At 42.3% G+C, this 20,142-nt stretch overlaps 1 protein-coding gene and 1 long non-coding RNA gene across 4 annotated transcripts in view; one reads left to right on the top strand and one right to left on the bottom strand.

The window, feature by feature from the left end:
• The window catches only part of LOC147181099 (3',5'-cyclic-AMP phosphodiesterase 4B-like), a 40,912-nt gene that overhangs the window by 13,734 nt on the left and 7,036 nt on the right, over positions 1–20,142 (top strand). For all 3 annotated transcript variants that reach the window (XM_086078519.1, XM_086078510.1, XM_086078528.1), the window contains 6 exons: positions 400–594; positions 696–732; positions 1,536–1,606; positions 1,970–2,019; positions 11,669–11,781; positions 19,100–19,193. In XM_086078519.1, the coding sequence (XP_085934645.1) occupies positions 400–594; positions 696–732; positions 1,536–1,606; positions 1,970–2,019; positions 11,669–11,781; positions 19,100–19,193 (560 nt within the window). The remainder of the gene's footprint in view (positions 1–399; positions 595–695; positions 733–1,535; positions 1,607–1,969; positions 2,020–11,668; positions 11,782–19,099; positions 19,194–20,142) is intronic.
• On the bottom strand, positions 8,436–10,263 carry LOC147181100 (uncharacterized). Its single transcript, XR_015095385.1, has 2 exons — positions 9,978–10,263; positions 8,436–8,994 (listed from the first exon to the last, which is right to left on the bottom strand). It is a non-coding gene; the product is annotated as an uncharacterized LOC147181100 (long non-coding RNA).

Here is a 20,142-nt window from a genome sequence, read left to right as displayed (position 1 = left end):
TAATCAGATTTTGTTGGGCAGAGGTGCGGTGCTTTGTGTCCTCAAGACTCGCTCGATTGAGTAAATATAACTGAACACAAATGCCAAAGGCAATATTCTAGTGAGGCAGAGCTGTTTGACCAGCAAAGCACACTTATTTATTAAGCAAAAGAGTTGTTGTTTCTAATCTAGGTCAAAGGCGGACTGATGCGTAATCTTTTCAGGCTTTATGCTACCACCTCTTTTACTTGATGGGATTTGTGAGAATGTTGCACAAGACAGCACTTATTGAACCTGCAAATGACATACAGTAGATTTCTTCATAAACGCATAGGTCGATGGTGAATCAAAATTGTCAGCATTTTCTTAAAATGCAGAGCGTCACATTTTTCTTCAAATTTTTTAATCTCTTGTCTTCAGTTTGGAGGGAGAGAATGGCCCATCATTGTGCTGCAGTCCCTCAGACCCACAAGCCTCCCCGAGTTCGGGCCTGGTTCTTCATCCCAACCTGGCGAGCCACGGCCAGCGTCGAGAGTCCTTCCTCTACCGCTCCGACAGCGACTATGAACTGTCACCCAAGTCCCTTTCTCGAAACTCTTCCATCTTTGGAGAACTGTGAGTCGCTTCCTGTTTTTATTGCGCCTGACTGCCGCTGTACACCACTATCAGGTTTTTTGATGATGATGATGATGATGTTTTTTTCCCTCTCCTTTTAGCCACGGAGAAGACTTGATAGTGACCCCCTTTGCCCAGGTAAGCAAACTGTGCAGAAGCAAGCAAACACCAGTTTCCTCTGAGTGATATGTAGATGCAAAGCTGTTGCACTAATATCAGCAGTTAAGTAACTTCTCTGCCACCTAGTGGCTTCTAGTTCAGTTTCAGCTGTAATTTTTCTATTTTAATTGATTATTATATTTCATCCATCTATTTTCTGTACGAAGCCTATCCCAACTGATTTAGGGCATTAGGTGGGGTACACAATACCAAATAAATACATAGATTAAAAAAAATCCATATTGTTATTGCATTGTTTAGGTTACTAATATTTTTTAGATAGATAATGAATAATATGTCAAGCAATGCTCTTAAGTTCTCATTTGAACTGGTTCCATATGGAAAAAATACATTTTGGAATAATAGTCACTAACTGGTTGCGTAACGGTTCACTGACGTCCACACAGGGCATCATGACTTCAGTTTCCCCCCCAGAGAAAACGTGACTACGATTACCGTAGTTGTCTGTATGTTTATTTGCCATGTGACTGACTGACAACCAGTTCAGGCTTTAGTCGACCTTTTGCCGGATATCTGCTGGGATTGGCTCCAGCTCCCCGTGACCCCGAACAGGAAAATCGGTGTATAATAGTAAATCCCAATTTTTGTTTGCTGTTATTCATGTGTTTGTCTATTCTCTATACAGGCCAAACAGATTATTCCTGCGTATGCTCCAAATACAGAATTGTTTCCAGATTTTTTTATGATGTTTTTAAAATTATACATCTGTATATATATTTAATTGCAAATATACTGTACAACTCTGCTTCTTATCCAAAAAGGTTCTGGCAAGCCTTCGCACCGTCAGGAATAACTTCACCACATTGACAAATGTGCAATGTGCATCTAATAAGTAAGTCAAAGGTTTTTGATACATTTACTGAAAGCTATAGAGATGTCTCTGTTTTGAAGATTCAAACGTATAACACTTGGGGGCGCCACTGTATAAAAAAATGTAATGCAAAATTCCTCTAAGAAACCTCTACTTGCCCTATTTACACCAAATGAAGTATACATTTAACAGAAATATAAACAATGTTTTCTGGTCATGTTGAGTCTACTGTTGAATACTACATTGCTTTATAGCTGAACTTCCACAATATGCAATACAAGTCAATAGTATGAATTCAGTGAGAGAGAAATAATTCTCACGCTAAAAAGTAAATACAATTTTCTTTTGATATTTTTGACATTTTCTGTTGATGTGTAATTATAGGAGGTCTCCTGCTGCAAATCAGCCTCCAGTTACAAAAGTCTGTTTGTCTGGTAAGTTCTGCCTCTTACGGTTTATGATAGCAGCTCAATTAGAATGATGTAACTCTGGGGAAGGCCTCACCTTGCGTGCAGTGACGTGCAGAAATTGTTTTTAGTCTGACAGTTCCAGGAATTACAAAGTCAGCTCATCTAATCCTATGACGATGCTCTTCTCAAGATTTGAATGAACACAAACTTCTTTGAAACAACGTTTACACAATTTGAAGTCTCATGACTGTGTTTTCCTTGTGAGAAGCATGAAATGACACAAGAAGGGGGCATAAGGTTTTAGGAAGTTGTGTTAGAGATATTTTGAATAAACAGTATGTTGAATGATTTAATTATTTTTACACCTGGATAATTTCTTTAGTGGAAAGGTGACCTTTTACATCATTCAGAGCCCTAAAAATGAGTATGAATTATTTCCAACACGCTTCTTTGTGGTGTTTAACATGATCTCCCCGTGTTCATCTGGGTGTTCCGGTTTCCGCAAACATTCCACACCACAATTTGTTAATGAATTAAAGACTCTAAATTGCCCTTACGTATGAATGTGAGTGTGGATGATTGTTGGTGCCCTGTAATTGGCGTCCCAGTCTCTGGCCGAAAGTCAACTGGGTTCCGCCCCAGCTCACATGCGACATTAATGGGGACAAGCTGTATAGAAAATGGATGGAGGCATGTATATGTGTAAAAATGACAAAAGTAATATCTTGCACAATAATTTTGCCAAATTTCCAGCTAAAAAAATAACCATTCAGGAAAACTGACTTAAAAACTGACATTTATGGCAAATTTATTTAGCCAGCGCTTGAAAAGTTTCAAGTGTAAAAGTATCAGATTCAGAAAAGATTGAGTTTCAAATGACGTCAGGAAAGTGCGGATGAGAGCAGGCGAAGAGGGAGGTATGGACATTGTTTCCTGCTGCACTGGTTCTTCAAGCCTGATTGACGTCAGCAAGGCCTTCAAAGCGGGCGCGCTCCACTTCCTATTATCACAGATGGGCTGCTGCAACATCCCGCAGCAGGAAAAAAACAAGACAACTGTAAGCTTGTAATTGTCGACTCCTCACTTCTCACAACCGTGACCTTCTCTTTGCGATTGCTTATGCGTACGACTATCCGTTAAGACGAGGGGGGAAAAGACAAACCCGTCACACTTTGCTGTTTTGAATGCAGTCTGGGACCCTCCTTCTTTGCCGTTGAATATGTCATCAGCTACTTCTGAGAAAACAAAGAACTCACACCTGCTTCTGAATAATAGTGATTGTTCCTTTGTGCTCTTTTCTGTCTCGTTTTCTCATCTCTCTAAACGGAAAAGGAGACCAGATTTTTCCTGTTTTGCATTTGCGGTCGCAAAGAAATCATCCCCCAATAGTGATAAAAGATGAATTTCACACTTTGCGGTCTGTCTTGAAATCCTGCTGGTAGTACTGTATGCATTGAGACAAAAGCTCAGTTGCCGCAAGGGCCATAGAGAATTAAGTGAAAAATGGCTCATCGTTTTCAACCACTTAAATCAAGTTTGATATGTGAGAATTGAAATAAACAAAAAGGCACATGGCCACAGTCACGCGCTCTAAGTGGAGAAGAGGGGTGGGGGGTTATTTTGCCACTTCACACTGTTTACGCTATCAGCCTGCACCATTGAATGTAAGGCAACTCAAATGTTGGTTATGAGAGCAGTTTTTTCTCCACACACCATCTTGACCTCATCAAACTCTGTCCTGTGAGCCCAGCGGCCAACAAAGGGCTCACTCTTCCCTGACTGATTCAGATTATAGGCTTTGCTCTGTATTATACTTGATAAATGCAACTCGCAAAGCTTGGGTATGACGTGCTTGACCGTCACTTGTGATTACTCTGTAACGGCTATCAGGAGCATTAACTGCATGTTGTCACAGGAGTTGGGGATAGTTCATACTTGTATATTGTTAGATTTAGGCAGAGGGATCAACACTAGCGGGTCACAATACTTTTAATGCAGTACCACACAAGGTGGCCAACATTTATTTGTCCGGTCATTGCCTCACAGGCCGCCTCACTCCAGTTCAGTCTGGCGTAGTTACTCAAATCCAAAAAATGTGCACAGCTAGAATCCGTTTCAGGTTTTCCAGGCTGACAGCCAGAGGAGAGGATCCTGAGGGCTGGAAGCTGCAGCTTGGTTAAGTATTTGAATTATGTCATTGACGTCAGCAGAGTCATAAACCTTGTTGCGGCCCATCCCTCAAGCTGTCCCGTGCCAACAAAACTCCATGGCGCATTGTTAGAGGGTCGTCAAACAGGCCTTGATGAAGTGTGTGCGTGTATATGTTTGTATAACAACTCAAGTCTTTAGTTTTGATAGGTGACGAGGTTATGTCACAATTAGAAACTACTCCAACAACATTCAGAGGTGTTAGTTTATGGATAGAACGGTTTCAGTATTGATGTGAATTTTTTATTTGATTTGGTTTTTGAGCAGATCACACAAATATCTCATGTTCTAAAAAGCCAAACACAGCACAATACATTATAACAAACAAACAGAAAATTATCATGTCAAAAACAGCCATCATCATGTACACCAGTGGCAATAAAGCAAGGTCAACATGTGCTGCCCATAAAAGGAGTGGGAAGAAGAGAACTTATTAAATCCCACCCCCATCTTCCATTAATATACACAGCATTCATGCAACTTCCGCTTCCCTAATATTAAAATTACAGCCATACAAGTCCTACTGATCAATAATAGGCAAAAATAACTGGAACATTATATATATGGATACTATCTACATGATAATACGATTTAGAATACAATATGTTGCAGCAGGTGCGCAGGTTCAGAGCAATCAGATTCAGGAGGGCCGGCTTTGGGAAAAGCCTGATCCCGGCAGCCATAGCCGCCTTAAACAGCAGGCCCCGCTGACCAATTCAAATCCGCCACCCTGTCATATGCCATATATATTGCTATGTCTGCCATCTGTCTGTGATGCATGTAAAGTTGTTGTCTTCTTCCGGTACAGTCTAGTGAAGATGAATTTCCCCACGGGGACCAATAAACCAATTAATCAATAATTAAATACAAACAAAGGTAATACAAATATATACCAACATGGTAAAGTTTCATGAAGGACGTACCCATAAAGTAATGGAATGGAACATACCAGCATGGTAAGAAACAACTAACCAATACCAACAATGGTAAGAAAAAGCCAGTGCAGAGCAATTAAATAGGGGTGGGAATCTTTGAATGTCTCACGATTCGATTCGATTCCGATTTTTGGGCCTGCGAATCGATTTTTGATTCTAAATGATTTGGTTGACAATGATTTCTGCTTCAATCTATAGATGTGCAAGGAATTGTAATGAAATATTCCAGTCTGACTCGCTAATGCTAATTAGCGCGCTACTCGCGGCACTTTTATCACTCAAAAGAACGGCTCCATGCTGGAAAAAAAAAACTTTTATTGGAATGACTTGCTTGTGACTTTTTCCTTCTACTCTCTAATGTGGCTACAACTTAACAGTGTATTAGACCGCGTGGAACCACACTGACCCTCAGTAGCCAAACTGGGTACAACATGAACAGCGCTCCAAATAAAGGCACACACAGACAAAGGCAAGACAGTATAAAATTATTTAAATGAAATCGATTTTGGGACATTTAAAATCGATTCTGAATCTTACTAAATGCACCCCTACAATTAAAGCTAAGACCTGCCCCCTTTATACTAATACATACCAAAGACTATAAAAAATGGGACCCATTTACCTCCCTGCTTGACAGCTTGAGGGTTAGAATTTGGGGGTTAGATCACCAAATGATTCCCGAGCGCAGCCCCTGCTGCTGCTCACCGCTCCCGCAGGAGATGGGTCAAATGCGGAGACAATCAGTGGTACTTTAAAAAAAAAAAAAAAAAAAAAAAAACGTCAGCCTCTAACACAGATGAACCAATATCTTGGTCAGAATGACCAATTTGTATCGGTTGGCCCAATCACCAATATATATATTGGTTAAAAACACTTACCATTCTAGAAGGGTTAATTTAACCAAAGGATCTGTCGGACACATAACTACCTGCTTGATTGGTCAAATTTAACCTTTGTTGGGGGGTAAATTTTGACCAATCCGTTTTTAGGGTGTATGATCCTTACTGCACGTTTTTGCGATATGAATAAGGGCTCTATGAAACATTTATAATTGTTTCCCCATAATTCAATGCAATAGATGAGATATGGGAGAACAAAGGAACAATATAATATTCCGAGAGCATCATGATCTAGGAATTGCTTTGTTTTATTCATGATTGAGAGGCTTTTGGAAATTTTGGTTCTTATGTGGGCATTCCACAACAACTTGTTATCAATTATTAAACCCAAGAATTTTGATTCCTTTATATTTTCTAATTGTACACCATCTATGTATATTTTCAACTCTGCATTACTTTTGCATTTTATCAATAGTTTTATTTAGTTCATATTTAGAATTATTTTGTTAAGATCCATCCACTTTTTATTAGATTTTGTGTTCTGCATTTACTGTACTCACGAGTTTGTTATAATTGTCACTACTATAGAATATATTTGTATCATCTGCAAACATTAAATAGGTCATTTATGTACAGTTACGTACAAGCATGTAAAAGTACAAGGTGGCAATGTGAACGTGCTTTGATTTTAATTCATTTTCACATAATTACACATTATGCTAAAACAGTATACCCATCTTACTAAAACTGTACATTTGTTAGACGATTCTAATGAATCACTTCCTATCCTATGTCAGCAGGACAATTACTTAAAGTAAATGGTCATGTCAAAATGAAAACTGTTTTCAACAAGTGTAACATTAGCAGTGGAACTGACCTACATAATCACATTCAATTCAAACAATGAACGTCATATAACATGCTAAATTAAAATCAACTCACCAAACTGCTAACACTAAGTCTTTATGAAGAATAAATGTATTTTTATAGCTAAACGTAATTATATCTGCTTGATGTTTTAATTTGCTATCAAATTGATTCGACAACAGTCCATGGCGGGCCACCAGGTTTACAAAGCACTGGGAGGAAACCCTGCAGTTTCGAAATATTTATATATACTTTTTCCACATTGTACACATTCAACCATTCAGCTGTAAACATTCTTCCGTTTTCTTTCTCACAATAAACTGACGTACATCAGTTGCGATAAGATGATTTAGTACTTAGTCATTTGTGTGTCAGCGCCTCGTGTAGTGAGAAGTCAAATGTATAAAGAAGCATTATTGCACATATTGGTGTCACAGTCATCTCTCTGTCTTTCTCTTTCACACAATGCCATGAGGTCAAAGTGAAGAATGTTTGTTTACGTACATGCTAACTGGTGACTCAAGCCTAAGTCACATAAGCATGAAGAAACTCAACATTAGTCACAACATCCACATCAACTTCACAACTTCATCTCTGCCCAGTAAATAGCTCGCACACATCACCCTCTAGTTACTGATGAAACACTTTGGTGCTCTTAGTAGAACATATAAAGCCATTAATACTGGTTACATGTAGTACCAGTAGTTTTATATTCCCTTATATAACACGCGTGCGTTAAAGTAATCGTCTGCTCGTGTTGCTGCTGGCTGAAACCCTTCACAAGGTGGCATAACGGATAAGGCAGTGCAGTTTTGCAAACCACACTTCAGCCAGACAGCCAAGGAAACAGGTTTGGGGGGTAGAATGAGCACAGAGAGGGGCAGTGTGAGGCGGATGAGAGCGGAAGGTGTCTTGGCCAGGAATGGATCTGGGGGGGATGTTTTAGCCCAGCCAATGTTGTTAGTGTTGTTGATGGCGCTCACAGAGGCTGGTCTGTGGCCCTATAGGGGAGAGCGGGGCGGCAGACAGAGTGTGTCTGGACACTGAGGCCTGTTGTCCTCATAGAGGCCGCCCGCATATGGCCAAGGCATTAGGACACGCAGATGAGAAGAAAAAAAAGACCTCCATTGAAAAAACAGGCTGGAAAAGTACCCCACACCATATCGGAGTGTAGGTTTCTCAGGCTGAGCGTGCGTCACGCCACTTTTGACTGGTGACGGTGAGATACTGTATGACAGGTAGCGTTGAATCCCTGAACGTGAAGGTAGATGAAGCATTTTCAGCTGGCACCACAATGGGCCCAACATTGAAACCCTTTCTCAACACAGACAATTTGTAGTCGTACCATTGATTGTCACACACACCTAAGTGTGGGGAATTTGTTCTCCTGAAGAAACGGTGAGCAGGACCGGTGCCGCACACGGGAATCATTTGGGGATCTAGCTGAGTCTAGCTCAGCTAGATCACCAAATGATCTGAATGCTGAGTCTAGCTCGAGATTTTACTTTCACGGTTAGGCGGTGTTTGTCATGGTGGCGTGCAAAAGGCAAAAAAGGCAAATAGACTCAATCAAGCAAGCCAACAAGGAAAAGCAAGAGTGCAAGGTTTATACTCAAACAATGAAAATAAAAAGTAATAAAGAAACATGAGGAACAGACTACCAACAACCACAACAAGACATGAGGCGACGTGACGCGACATAGGACAATATGAACCGAGAACGAGTGAATGAAAACAGGGAATTAAATACAAACAGACTGCCGAGACACTCCTGGACAAGATGTGCTGACCAGAACAGGTGGAGACAAAGACAATATATTAATAAAAAACAGATCGTGATCATAATACCTCACAACCCACATTTCATGACAGATTCCAGACAACCTAAACAGAAACTGTCCCAAACAGTGTGGGCAGAATTTGGCCTGGAGGGTGGCACGAGGGTGAAAATGCAGCCTTGTTGAAGGTCGACCAGATCAGCAAAAGAAAGAGGCCCGTTTCGGCCAGTCTGGCGGACACCAGACATATGGTGCTCGGCTGGAGGAGGATCGGATGGCAGCCGCAGACTGGGTGCCGCCGGAGCCACGGGTGACTGGCGTGGTGGGTCCGGCCGCCCAGTTGGAATGTGGTCAGGTGACTTGCGTGGCCGGCTGGTCGGAGTGTGGTCAGAGACAAAGACATAATAAGCAGAGAGGGAAGACAAAACAGAACGTAATCACAACATTGAAAGTCAAATGATCTTTATGTCATAAATCTAAATTTTAACAAAACTCAAATCATGACATGCTGGAAGTTACAGTTGGGTCAGAAATAACCCAAATTGGGTCTCGAATGGACTTTTTGGGTTAAATAACTTTAAAATGTGGGTCAAATTCAATTAATAACCCACAAAGCAACCCAAAGCTTGCTGATTAGCTCATCGTTTGAATCAGGTGTGTTGGAGGAGGGAAACATCTCAAACATGTAGGATAGGAGCTCTCGAGGACTGGACTAGTCTCTGATCTAAAGCAAGCAGGACTCGGCCCGTGAGGAGCAGAATTTGATACCAGAGTATCTTCTCCAAAATTGTACGGTAATAACATGGATAGTAATCATATCTATTTTTAAATTAAGACGATGCAAACGGGAAATGTTTTTAATTGTCTAACATAATTTCTTTGTTTTTTGCCACTTGCTTGAGTCATTTACAGCCACAAGGCACCTATCAGGTCTTGTAGCCAACTTGACATAATCTACAAGTGGAGAGATCTCCTTGTAGTTCCTTTTAGTAAATGCACTGTGCACACACGACCTCCTGCATGTGCGTCTCTCGAATGAGCCGCTTCAATTGGCCCGAGAGTCATCTGCATTCCTTCTCACAATGGCGCAAATGCCAGTTTCTATCTGCACTGGTCTAGCAAAATACCCCCCAGATATTTTTACTTAATATAGTGACAACTTGGAGTTCCAATAGAATACGTACACGTACACGTACAACATGCTCACCTAAAGGCAAACATTTTGAAGTCATAATACTCATCAATATTTGTTCAGCAGCCCTTAAGACTAATTCTAAAATGATCTTATTTGCAGCGTAGATGAGCCAAGCCTTTGAATTTCGATGACTCTATTAGAACTGTCTGTCTCCATCTACCTTGACTGAAGGGAACTGGCGCAGGATGTGGTTGCACCTTCTTGGCAGCATCGGGACCGAAACCTCCACACGTTGATGTATACCGAGTTTCAAGAGTTTGCCGCATTTTTGCATGGAATGGCTTTGATGTTGAATTTTCAGTTCTGTGCCGCTGACTTTTATGTGACTTGGATGCCCTGATTCTTAGAATAGTTTGGCCACAAAGCTCGGTGACCAGTAGTTTGTAACCAAGAGTACTTTGGACCAGGCGCACAAGTTGGGGGAAATATTTGTAACATTACAAAGAGTAGCCATGATTTTTGCATTTTGGTTCTCCTTTGCATTCCATTTCAATAGTGCTCGTTTTCTTCAACAGCACACGTGTGCAAATGAGATTTCCTTGATTTTCTTTGTTCTCAGTTGAGTGCATATGCCAATTTGGTGCTTTGAAGTGCTTTGATCCACTATATTGACGTAAAATAGGGAGCAGCATGCTGGCCGTCTTGTGCTAAGCAGATGGGGTAAATGTATTACATGTGTGACGCTTTTGAGGTCGATGGGCCTTTTTCAAGGAAAAAGGAAGGTGGGGAAATCCAGATGTGTGCAGCGTCAACTCCTTTCAGGCACAAATTTGTTGAATCAACACTCGCCCCGGTATTTGCGCCGATTTGCGCTATTTAGTTTGAATTAGCTTCTTCACACGTCATCATCCAAATAATCAGCACAAGTCTGTGTTTTGCTTTTCACATGAATGACTGCCTTGATTGTCATTTTGCAGTCACTCTACCTTGTTTTAATTCCGCTCCATGTTTTATGCAGGTTCAGGGTCAAATAGGAAGTACTTTGGTTTCTTGGCACATAGCTTGGTCCTGGTTTGGCCTCCCTCCAGCGTCAGAGTCAAAGTTTGCCTCTTGTGTTACTTGTGCAAACAGGGTTTGATGTCTGATATAATATCCCCCCTCTCTTCTTCCTCCACGAGGTTGAGAAAGGAGAGAGAGGCATTTTGTGAAGCGAGCTGGCGTGACGGGAGTTCCTGCTGCAGTTGATCTAAGTTTAAGTAGAAGACGTTGGGAGGCTAAGGAGCTGCCTTTTCTGCGCAGACAGCACAAGTGCATCAAAACACTTTAAACTTGGAAGATGATAATGCAATTTGATGAAAAGAAACTGATTATACTGCAGGTTGCTTTCACTAAAAATCACTCTTGCACCAAACCAATTGGGTGTTAAATTAACAGGGGGTATTGTCGGGTGGGGACACCACGCCAACTGCAGGAGGCAGCACACTGCCGAGTTTGCACGCTGCTGGTTTTGTAGAATGGCACCGTGAGCAAACGACGGAGAGTCTGCGAAGGGGTGGGGGGGAGCAGACCGAGTAGGGAGGGGGTTTGACGAGCCCACGGCCGCGAGCGAAAGCGCGGGGTATGGAGAGAAAGGGGCTACTGAGAGAGTCAGCAAACAGTAACTGTCGCCTCAGTTTGTCTGAGAGTTGAACTACTCTGAACGTTTTGAGGTGGCGCAGTGCAACAAGATGAAGGAGCTCTGTGTGCACAACTGCCCGTCTTCCTCCGCACCTCCCGGGTGTTCAGTCGGCCAGTCCGCCAGAAGATCAAGCCATTCGGGCACTCTTGGACCTCCGTGCATGGCGCCGGGGGGTTCCAATATGGATTTAGATCCTTTGGGCCCTGACTACGTGTCCATGTGTCTGTTGGCAGATGAGTCTTACCAGAAACTTGCTATGGAGACCATGGAGGAGCTAGACTGGTGTCTGGACCAGTTGGAGACCATCCAGACCTACCGCTCTGTCAGTGACATGGCATCCAACAAGGTATGACTTGGATTTGTTTGGTTTCTTATTATCAGCAGTCTGATGTTTTTACGCATTTGTTTGCTTGGTTATGTTAGTTTTTCAATCTTATCAGACAAGCAAAAGGAGCCATAGGTAAAGGAATGTCAAGAACAAAGCGCATCATTGCTGTTTACAAGTTTATAACCAACTCTCTCACGGCTTGTATTTGAAACCACGAAAGAGGTATGGCGATATTATCTAGTTAAACCTTGTCCTAAAATTTGAAGTTGAGATATTGTCATATTAACTCTAATGCATATTTCCTGCTATAGACTGGTGTGTCTATAACATTTTACATTATTCAAACAAGTACAATACGCCTATTACATGCATAATTGACATCTGAGTTCCTTTTAAGTCATGTTTCAGTTCAGTTGTGATCTCGTTTGTTGAAGACTTTCTCCAGTGATATCATCACAAAGAACCACACTTAAATGAACAGTTGTGTCAAAACTATAGTTTATGTTTAACAATTAAATTCTGAAATAGACTTTCTGTGGTAGGTCAAATCAGATATTTTTTCTTCCTTTTCCATCTTTTTCGTGTTCTGTTTTGAAAGGTGGTCATCATTATTAAGCAGTTTGGTCCCTCGAAATTTCATTGAATTAAAATATTCGTCATGGCCCCGAATGTGTGCAACTATGGTCAAGAAAGTTGACCTTATGTCGTCATAGCATAAAGTTCACCAAATGTCAGGGTCATCACTGCAAAGAATGTATCTCTTTATTACAATGTTGAGCCTCATGTTAGGTCTCCATGGGCAAATTTGGAGCAGTTGTTTTCAATCTGTGGAAATTACATTTTTCATGGCCACGCTGAGTATTTTAGCCCAATTTTTGAGTGTCAACTGTTGAAAACAGCCTGTTAAATATACGTCATGTTTTGTAACTTGGTGGTCCTCATTCCCTTTAATTTAATATACACAGACTTTTTTGAGTTTATTTGATTTGTGTAAAACTGAACTGAATCCACACTAGTAATTATTCCTCAGCCCCCACACAGACACAGGAGACTGTGTGGCGACATTACATTATAAACACCGAGGGTGATGTTGACCATTTCCGTCCAAACTATACACTATGGTTCGTTGCTGATGACTGACCGTGACCGTTTCCTGTCTCTGTATTTCCTGTGCTCCTTCTGCCATTGCTCCATTCCCTCGTTAATACATGACAATGGATGGTGTTCTGACTAGGTGGTCAAATTGAATCTTTACGGGCAACCACGTCACTGGGACAGTGAAGACAAAGAGCACGCGACCCTGCAGACACTCAGCAAAATGTCAAAGTCGTCAGGCAGACTAGGAATATTGTTCATGAGTCAATGAACTCCCAAATGACCAAGTACCATCACAAAGCACTGTTGCCAAGGTTAATAAGCCATGGCGCTGTAACTAATTTTAAAGGCGAAGTCAACCTTAAACATTTCTCGACAATAATGTGTTATATGTGACCTCGCTAGTCTAAACTTGACATTCTGATTAATATTACATGTGTGGAATATGAAGTAAGTAGCGAAATCCACCTGTTTTCATCCATCTCAGGTGGCGGCCATTTTGCCACTTGCTGTCAACTGAAGATGACATCACTGTTAGTCAGGGCTCAGTCAACAACCAATCACAACTCACCTGTTTTCTGAAGCTGAGCTGTGATTGGTTGTTACCTGAGACCTTAGCAACTGTGATACAACGTTCACTCGACAGCAAGTCGCAAAATGGCCGCCTTCTGATATTGATAAAAACGGCTGGATTTTGCTGCTTAACTCATATTCCCTTAACACAATATTAACCAGAATACCATATTTAGACTAGTGGGGCTGCATAAAACATATTATTGTCAAGAAATTTTAGGGGAGTTGACTTCCCCTTTTAAAGAGAGTGCTACCATGGAAGTAAAGTTTTTATTGTAGAGATACTGATACAGCTTTTTTAGGGCCGATGCGTAGGCCGGATGCCGATATTTTGAGCCGATATTCACTTTCACTATTGGCAACAAAATAAAATCTAAATTCCAACTCTTGTCAATGTTTTTAAGCCTATATGTTTATTGAACAACTTTTCAGATTAGCAAAAATGTTGATTTTTTGGGGGGTTCAAATTCTAGCAAAACGTTTAGGGAGCTTTTATTTAAAATGGATTTAAAAGTTAAATGAAACATGTAAATAGTTTTCTATTGTTTTCCAAAGTTTAAAAATATTTGTAATGTTAAATATTCACTTATATTAGTTTTAATTTCAAATAATAAGATGAGGGTACGGTGGCTGACTGGTTAGCACGTGAGATCGAGTCCAGGCTTCGGCCTTCCTGGGTGGAGTTTGCGTGTTCTCCCCGTGCTTTTGTGGGTTTTCTCCGGGCATTCCAGTCTCCTCCCACATTCCAAAGACATGCATATCAGGTTAATTGAACTCTCCAAGTTGTCCATAGGTGTGTTTGTGAGTGTGGATGGTTGTTCGTCTCTGTGTGCCCTGCGATTGGTTGGCAACCAGTTCAGGGTTTTCCCCGCCTACTGCCCGAAGCCAGCTGGGATGGGCTCCAGCATCCTCCGCGACCCTTGTGAGGACAAGCGGTTAAGAAAATGAATGGATGGATGGATAATAACATGAGGCGCAGAGAGTTCTTTGGGTCAGCAGGATCTCTTAAATTAACTGATTTTTTTAATAAATAGTTCGCTGAAGTTAACATAGATTTAAATGGATCCTTTATTGGCCGTCAGATTTACTTTGTATTAAAAAGGCCAATGCCGGTCAAAATGCTGAATATCTGCATCGATAATCGGCTCGGCCGATAATTGTCTACTTTCACATTTGACCAAACGCATCATCACCGTAGCGCCCTCGTGACTTTTTTAATGGCACATTAGTCAGAGAACTTGTTTCTTTTAGGAACCAGAAGACATAATTGAACCCATAATCAGACCCAGGGTTTCTCCACTTTCACTGTCCAAGGACACAGGTGTATCCGGGGGTCTGGGACCACACACCCTGTTGACCGCTAGCCTGGTCCCGATGACCTCAGGATGGGGAGCTGCCTCCCCGTCCCTCACTATGATTAGCCTGGCCACACTTCCACACTGATGCTAGTGACGGCCTTGGACAAACATTGCCATCTGAATCCAGTTAGTGGAGTTTAGCGTTCTGTGGGCTGCCATGCGAGCAAGCCCCTGGGCTGCGTGCACGCGAGTAGGAAACTTTAATTCACGTGTGGTCACTTGGTCTTTGAAGTGCTGCCGTCTTCAGAGGGGGGAAAAAAAGACAAAATGGTCGAAACAGATGTAGCGCAGGGTCTGTAGCTGTGACGGGGGAAATGGGCATTAAATTATAGTGTTATGATTCCATGTGACTAAAAGTATGGCCAGGACATTAGACATGCTTACAGTAGTGATCAGAGTGTCTAATTAAACTTTTTTTTTTCCTTGTGACCATACTCTTTTTTTTCTGATTGCTCAGCATTTACAAAGAAACGTCTGTCTTCCAGTCATGAATGTGGGCAAAATCCAATCTGTGTTGACATTCTAAACAGACGTAAATGAGCCAGAGCTCATTGGCTCATTCTGTGCTTTGTAAGATTGCATAGTTGTTTTGCAATATGCGTCTTCCTGTCCATCTGTTGTTTCATGCCGTAAGACATGTCACAGAAGCTGATGAATGCTGAACACGCATGCTGCACATTTGATATTTGTAATTTTCCGCAAAAGCACGTCACCGTTGCCTGATCGATTGTCGTCTGTGGCTTTTTATGAATGTACTCGTGTATGTTTCATACTTGAAACCGGGTATGTAAAGCATGTGTGTCTAAATGATCTTCGTCAATGGCTCTGTCATCTAAGAAGTGGAAGGGGAAGTAGGTGGAGGCAGGTTTTGCCCCAAGGTGGTGGGCGGAGCCGTCAATCTGTTGTGAGACTGTAGGCCAGTCAGTTCAGTCCGCTTTATCATTATACTTTCGGTCTGAGGTCAGGGATCAGGCAGAGTTGCTGTACAGATTGATCTCTGTTTGGAATTTTGCCACGCGACAATGGGATTATGTTTTGGTGAAAAAGAGAAGACAAACATTCAGATGCTAACTAGTTGGAGTAAGGTCAGTGCTGGTGTTTATTAATTGTGCTTTGGGATGTACGGACTGCCCTCATTTGGTCATTGATTTGCGCTTAGATCATACTAAAACTATTAATATTTCACCAAAAAATATTTATTTAGACCTGAACATTTGACTGACTTTAATCCGGTTCCATTTGAGTTTGCTGACGTTTGTGCCACTTTACAAGTTGTTGTTAGTTGATGATGATTGTTTAATTTTTATTTATTTGTTGTTCAAATATAAATGGCTGTATCAATCAGCAGCGTGCCCCACAAACTGTGTTTGCTTTATTTTCTTGAGTGCCTGACATGCGGCATTGTTTCCTCAAAGTCACCTAAATTCACACCTTCCCACTGCTTCAAAGAATCACTCAGAAATCTCGGTGAATAGAATAAAGGCGCCTAATTCAGGGCTCCAACTTTTTTCTTCATGAGCACGGTTTGAGTTTCATGGACTGCCTCCGGCAGTCTCGTGAGTGCGGCCGAGTCTTTTCAAGTTTTTTCACAGTCAAGTAGATGTTTGCTTCTTGCTTGACAGACCTCTGTTGTGAACTGTAAAAAAAAAAAAATTAACAGGAAAATAAAAGATAATATTGTTGGGACGAAGGCTAGAAAATAACAGAAATACAAATGTCTTCGCACATGGACATTTTTCACGTGTCACATTCTACATTGCAAAATAAAAATTGGGTCAGTGGTTGAATGCCTTTCCATTGTTGAGACTTTTTTTTTTTTTTAGCAACAGTGGAACATGAGCGTGCACCTGCACATGCATTTGAATTCTACTGTATCTACTGTATGTGATGCAGTGCCGTTTGTTTTAGTGGACCACCATGAGAACAGCAGAGGGGGGCACGTGACTCTGTTGCCATGGCGTTGAGGTTGTCGAGCCATTGGTGGTACCCTGGTGGGCTGCAGTCTGGAAACTCATTTGTCTCTCTTCATCTTTGTCTGCATCTTTCCTGGAAGAATACGTAGACAGTGAGATGGCACATCCACAATGTAGTATATTCTACACTGGCGCTAAATGGTAAAGGAGGACTCATTTTTAAACTGTAGCATAATGATAGACTCAACTCAGGCCAGCAACTCCTCAAAGATGCGTACTGTGGTAAATGAATACCCAGCATTTCCTTTCTTACGTGATAAAGACGCTTGTGCTTACAAGCCTCACATTGCGCAGTACGCATCGGGTCTGTTCTGCATTACTGAGCAGAGGATAGCAATTCGAGACGGTGAGGACACCAACAGTATTATGAGAGAGAGAGAGAGAGAGAGAGAGAGAGAGAGAGAGAGAGAGAGAGAGAGAGAGAGAGAGAGAGAGAGAGAAATAGCTAAAAAGGCGAGAAATTTTATGGGGGGGGGGAATTCCCTCAACTTCTGTTTTCTGCAGTGCTGTGCATTGTGGATTTGTTTAGCAGTGGGAGAGCATTCACCAGTCTTTTTACCTCAGGAGACTTTGCAGCTACAGTGCAACCCCTCATAATCTCCCCCCACACACACACCTCGCCATATCTCTCTCTCTCTATCGCTCTCTTGTCTCGCTCTGTCTTGGAATCTTCCCTTCTTCTCTGCCTCGCTCAATGGGAAGAGGAAGGCTGGATTTCCCCCTCCTATGTCACCGGATTCCATCTGGATGGTGGCTGGGGGCGAGGGGGGGTTAGAAAGGAGGTCGGATGCAGCAAGAACAAGAAGACAAAGGGAAACATATTGATTGCATCGAGGGGGGATTCCATCACATGTGCCGTCGCTGGGATTTTGGAACGCGCCGGACGGGCGTCTGAGGGAAGATGCGGATCTCTGCCGCAGCCCCTCTCCTGCCATCGACAATATTGGAAATCTGAGCGAATCGGTTGCGCCTTGGGGTCTTGGGCTGCGGGTCTGAGCACAGCCTTGGGGGTCCACTCAGAGAGGAGCACGCAAGGCTTCTGCTGAGGAGCGCCAGGGGCTCAGCACAACTCAGCACCATGCCTGAGGCCAACTACCTGTTCTCTGTGTCCTGGGGATACATCAAGGTGTGTTTTGGTGTGCTGATTGCATACACGGGTATCCTAAATGTTGTTGATGTTGTCCGGAAAGGAATCCGTGTGAGGAGTCCCCACAATGTACTAGAGCCAGAAAAGTGTGTATCTGTGGTCTTCTTTTGGTTAAGGTCATAATAGCAGTCATGGATGATGTTTGGGTAAGACCCCATAAAATGTCCGCATTGCTATATCCTCTGAAGTGTTAGCAACGTCAATTTTTTTGTAGTACACAAACTGTATGTTGAATTTATTTTGGTAGCTGATAAAATGCCTCCGGTCAGACTGATTGTATCATCTTGACTGAACAATGTAAACATTATGCCACTGCATCCTCCATAGCATGTTCAGCAAATTATTAGTCAAAATGGGAAACAGGCTGTGTGGAATATAGAGGCTCGAAACACAATATAGCATGTCTTGATGAGTTGGACAAGTCTCATTCTCATCCTATTGCATTGGGGATGGGTGAATACTGATACCATGTATCAGTATCAGCTAAATTTCAAGGTATGGTACTCATGAGGGTAGCCGATACCTGAATCGGTTGCCCTCTTGTTGCCATTTTACGATCTATTTTTTAATTATTTTTTAATTAAAAAAAAAAAAATGTATTCGTGTATCTAAAGTACTATCGCTGTGATTGGCTGGCAACCAGTTCGGGGTGTACCCCACCTACTGCCCGAAGCCAGCCGGGATAGGCTCTAGCGCCCCCCGCGACCCTTGTCAGGACATGCGGTTAAGAAAATGGATGGATGGAAAGTACTATCGATATCAGTACTTAGTGTCAGTATCAGTGACGAGTGATGTTTGATACCCCTTTTTTTCAGACCGATAATAAGTACTGATACCACTTGCACTTTTGATACATAAAATTTCCAAATTAAAACAATAGATAATTTTCAAGAAAGACCTATCTATTCCAATATAGCATTTTTTTCCCCTAAAGTTGCATAAAATGAATAGCAATTTTCTATTCTTCTAATTTCTCATTTCTAGTACCTGATCGTAAACGGTATCGGCTGCCATCGTAAGTACCGATACCTTGAAAAAAGGCCAGATTTGCTACTCAAGAATTCAGTACTCATACTGGTATCGGTCTGGAAAAAAAGTGCTCTCCAACATCCCTATTAACAGCAATGAAATGTTGTCAATACTGTATATACCTTCCCGTTAAACCTAATTTATGTTTTGTCTCCCACCAGTTCAAAAGGATGCTGAACCGGGAGCTGAGCCACCTGTCTGAGATGAGTCGCTCAGGCAACCAAGTGTCCGAATACATCTCCAATACCTTCCTCGGTGAGTTCCTGCATATGACCACGAAGACATACACACGCTCTCGATGTTTCAGTGCAATATCATGTCCTTGAAGAGTGCCATGTAGCAGAGGAACGAGCTGGTGTGCACCACCGCCTTCAAACCAGTCTAATCTGGTCAGGAGGAGGGAGACAGGGTCCCCTTGCTCTGATTGCAGTGCGATGTAGAGGGTGAATGGTTTGGGGGGGGCGGGGTCTCGTCGAAAGGTCTTTTCCCCGGGGAGATCAGGGCAGAGTGCGGGAAATGGAGAATGTTTTTGCACTTTTCAATGTGAGCCACGTGCATGTGCGTGTTTCAACAAGTGCCCTCGGGTCCCGAAAGACTGCGTTATTCATCACGGGGGACAGCCGGTTTTCTGCCTCTCTTAAAAGCCTGCCACCATTTCACCTCTCACGCTGCCCCAAGGCTTCTCCTCCTTACAAATCTGTTCGAACACAAGAAGACCTGACGTGAACGCATGAAGAGAAAAACAACGGAGCAGCAGCCCGTTAAAAGGGAGCGAGCGCCCCGCGCTCACACAAGGACGCTCAGCTCATCCGCAAACAGATTTGCTGTCATCTGCATTGCAGCTAGCAGCCGTCATGTGGAGCAGGAATTATTTACCTCATGTACTTTACTGCTGGCTTTCATCCGTCCCCTTTCTGCGGGCGCGTGTGGCTCTTGCAGCATGTGAGGATGTCGCACGGACCCTTGCACACGAGCAGGTTCCTTCTCTAAACAGTTCTCACTCGTAGTGTGACTGGCATGGGAGTATTTTTTTATTTTCCAACGTCTCATTTGTAGCCCTCAACCCCTTTTGTCATAGCCACACAAAATATGTCATTATACTGTCATTTCAGTGAAAGGATTACTTGCTAATTAAATAGCTCACCGCCGCTTTTATGATTTCGCACATGTGAGAGGTCAATAATCTGCCGGTGTGACTGCAATC

Source organism: Leptonotus elevatus, chromosome 1, assembly GCF_054856555.1.
Source record: "Leptonotus elevatus isolate MCC_2025b chromosome 1, RoL_Lele_1.0, whole genome shotgun sequence".
NCBI classification, from domain to species: Eukaryota; Metazoa; Chordata; class Actinopteri; order Syngnathiformes; family Syngnathidae; genus Leptonotus; species Leptonotus elevatus.
This window is presented reverse-complemented; position numbering and strand designations above follow the sequence as displayed.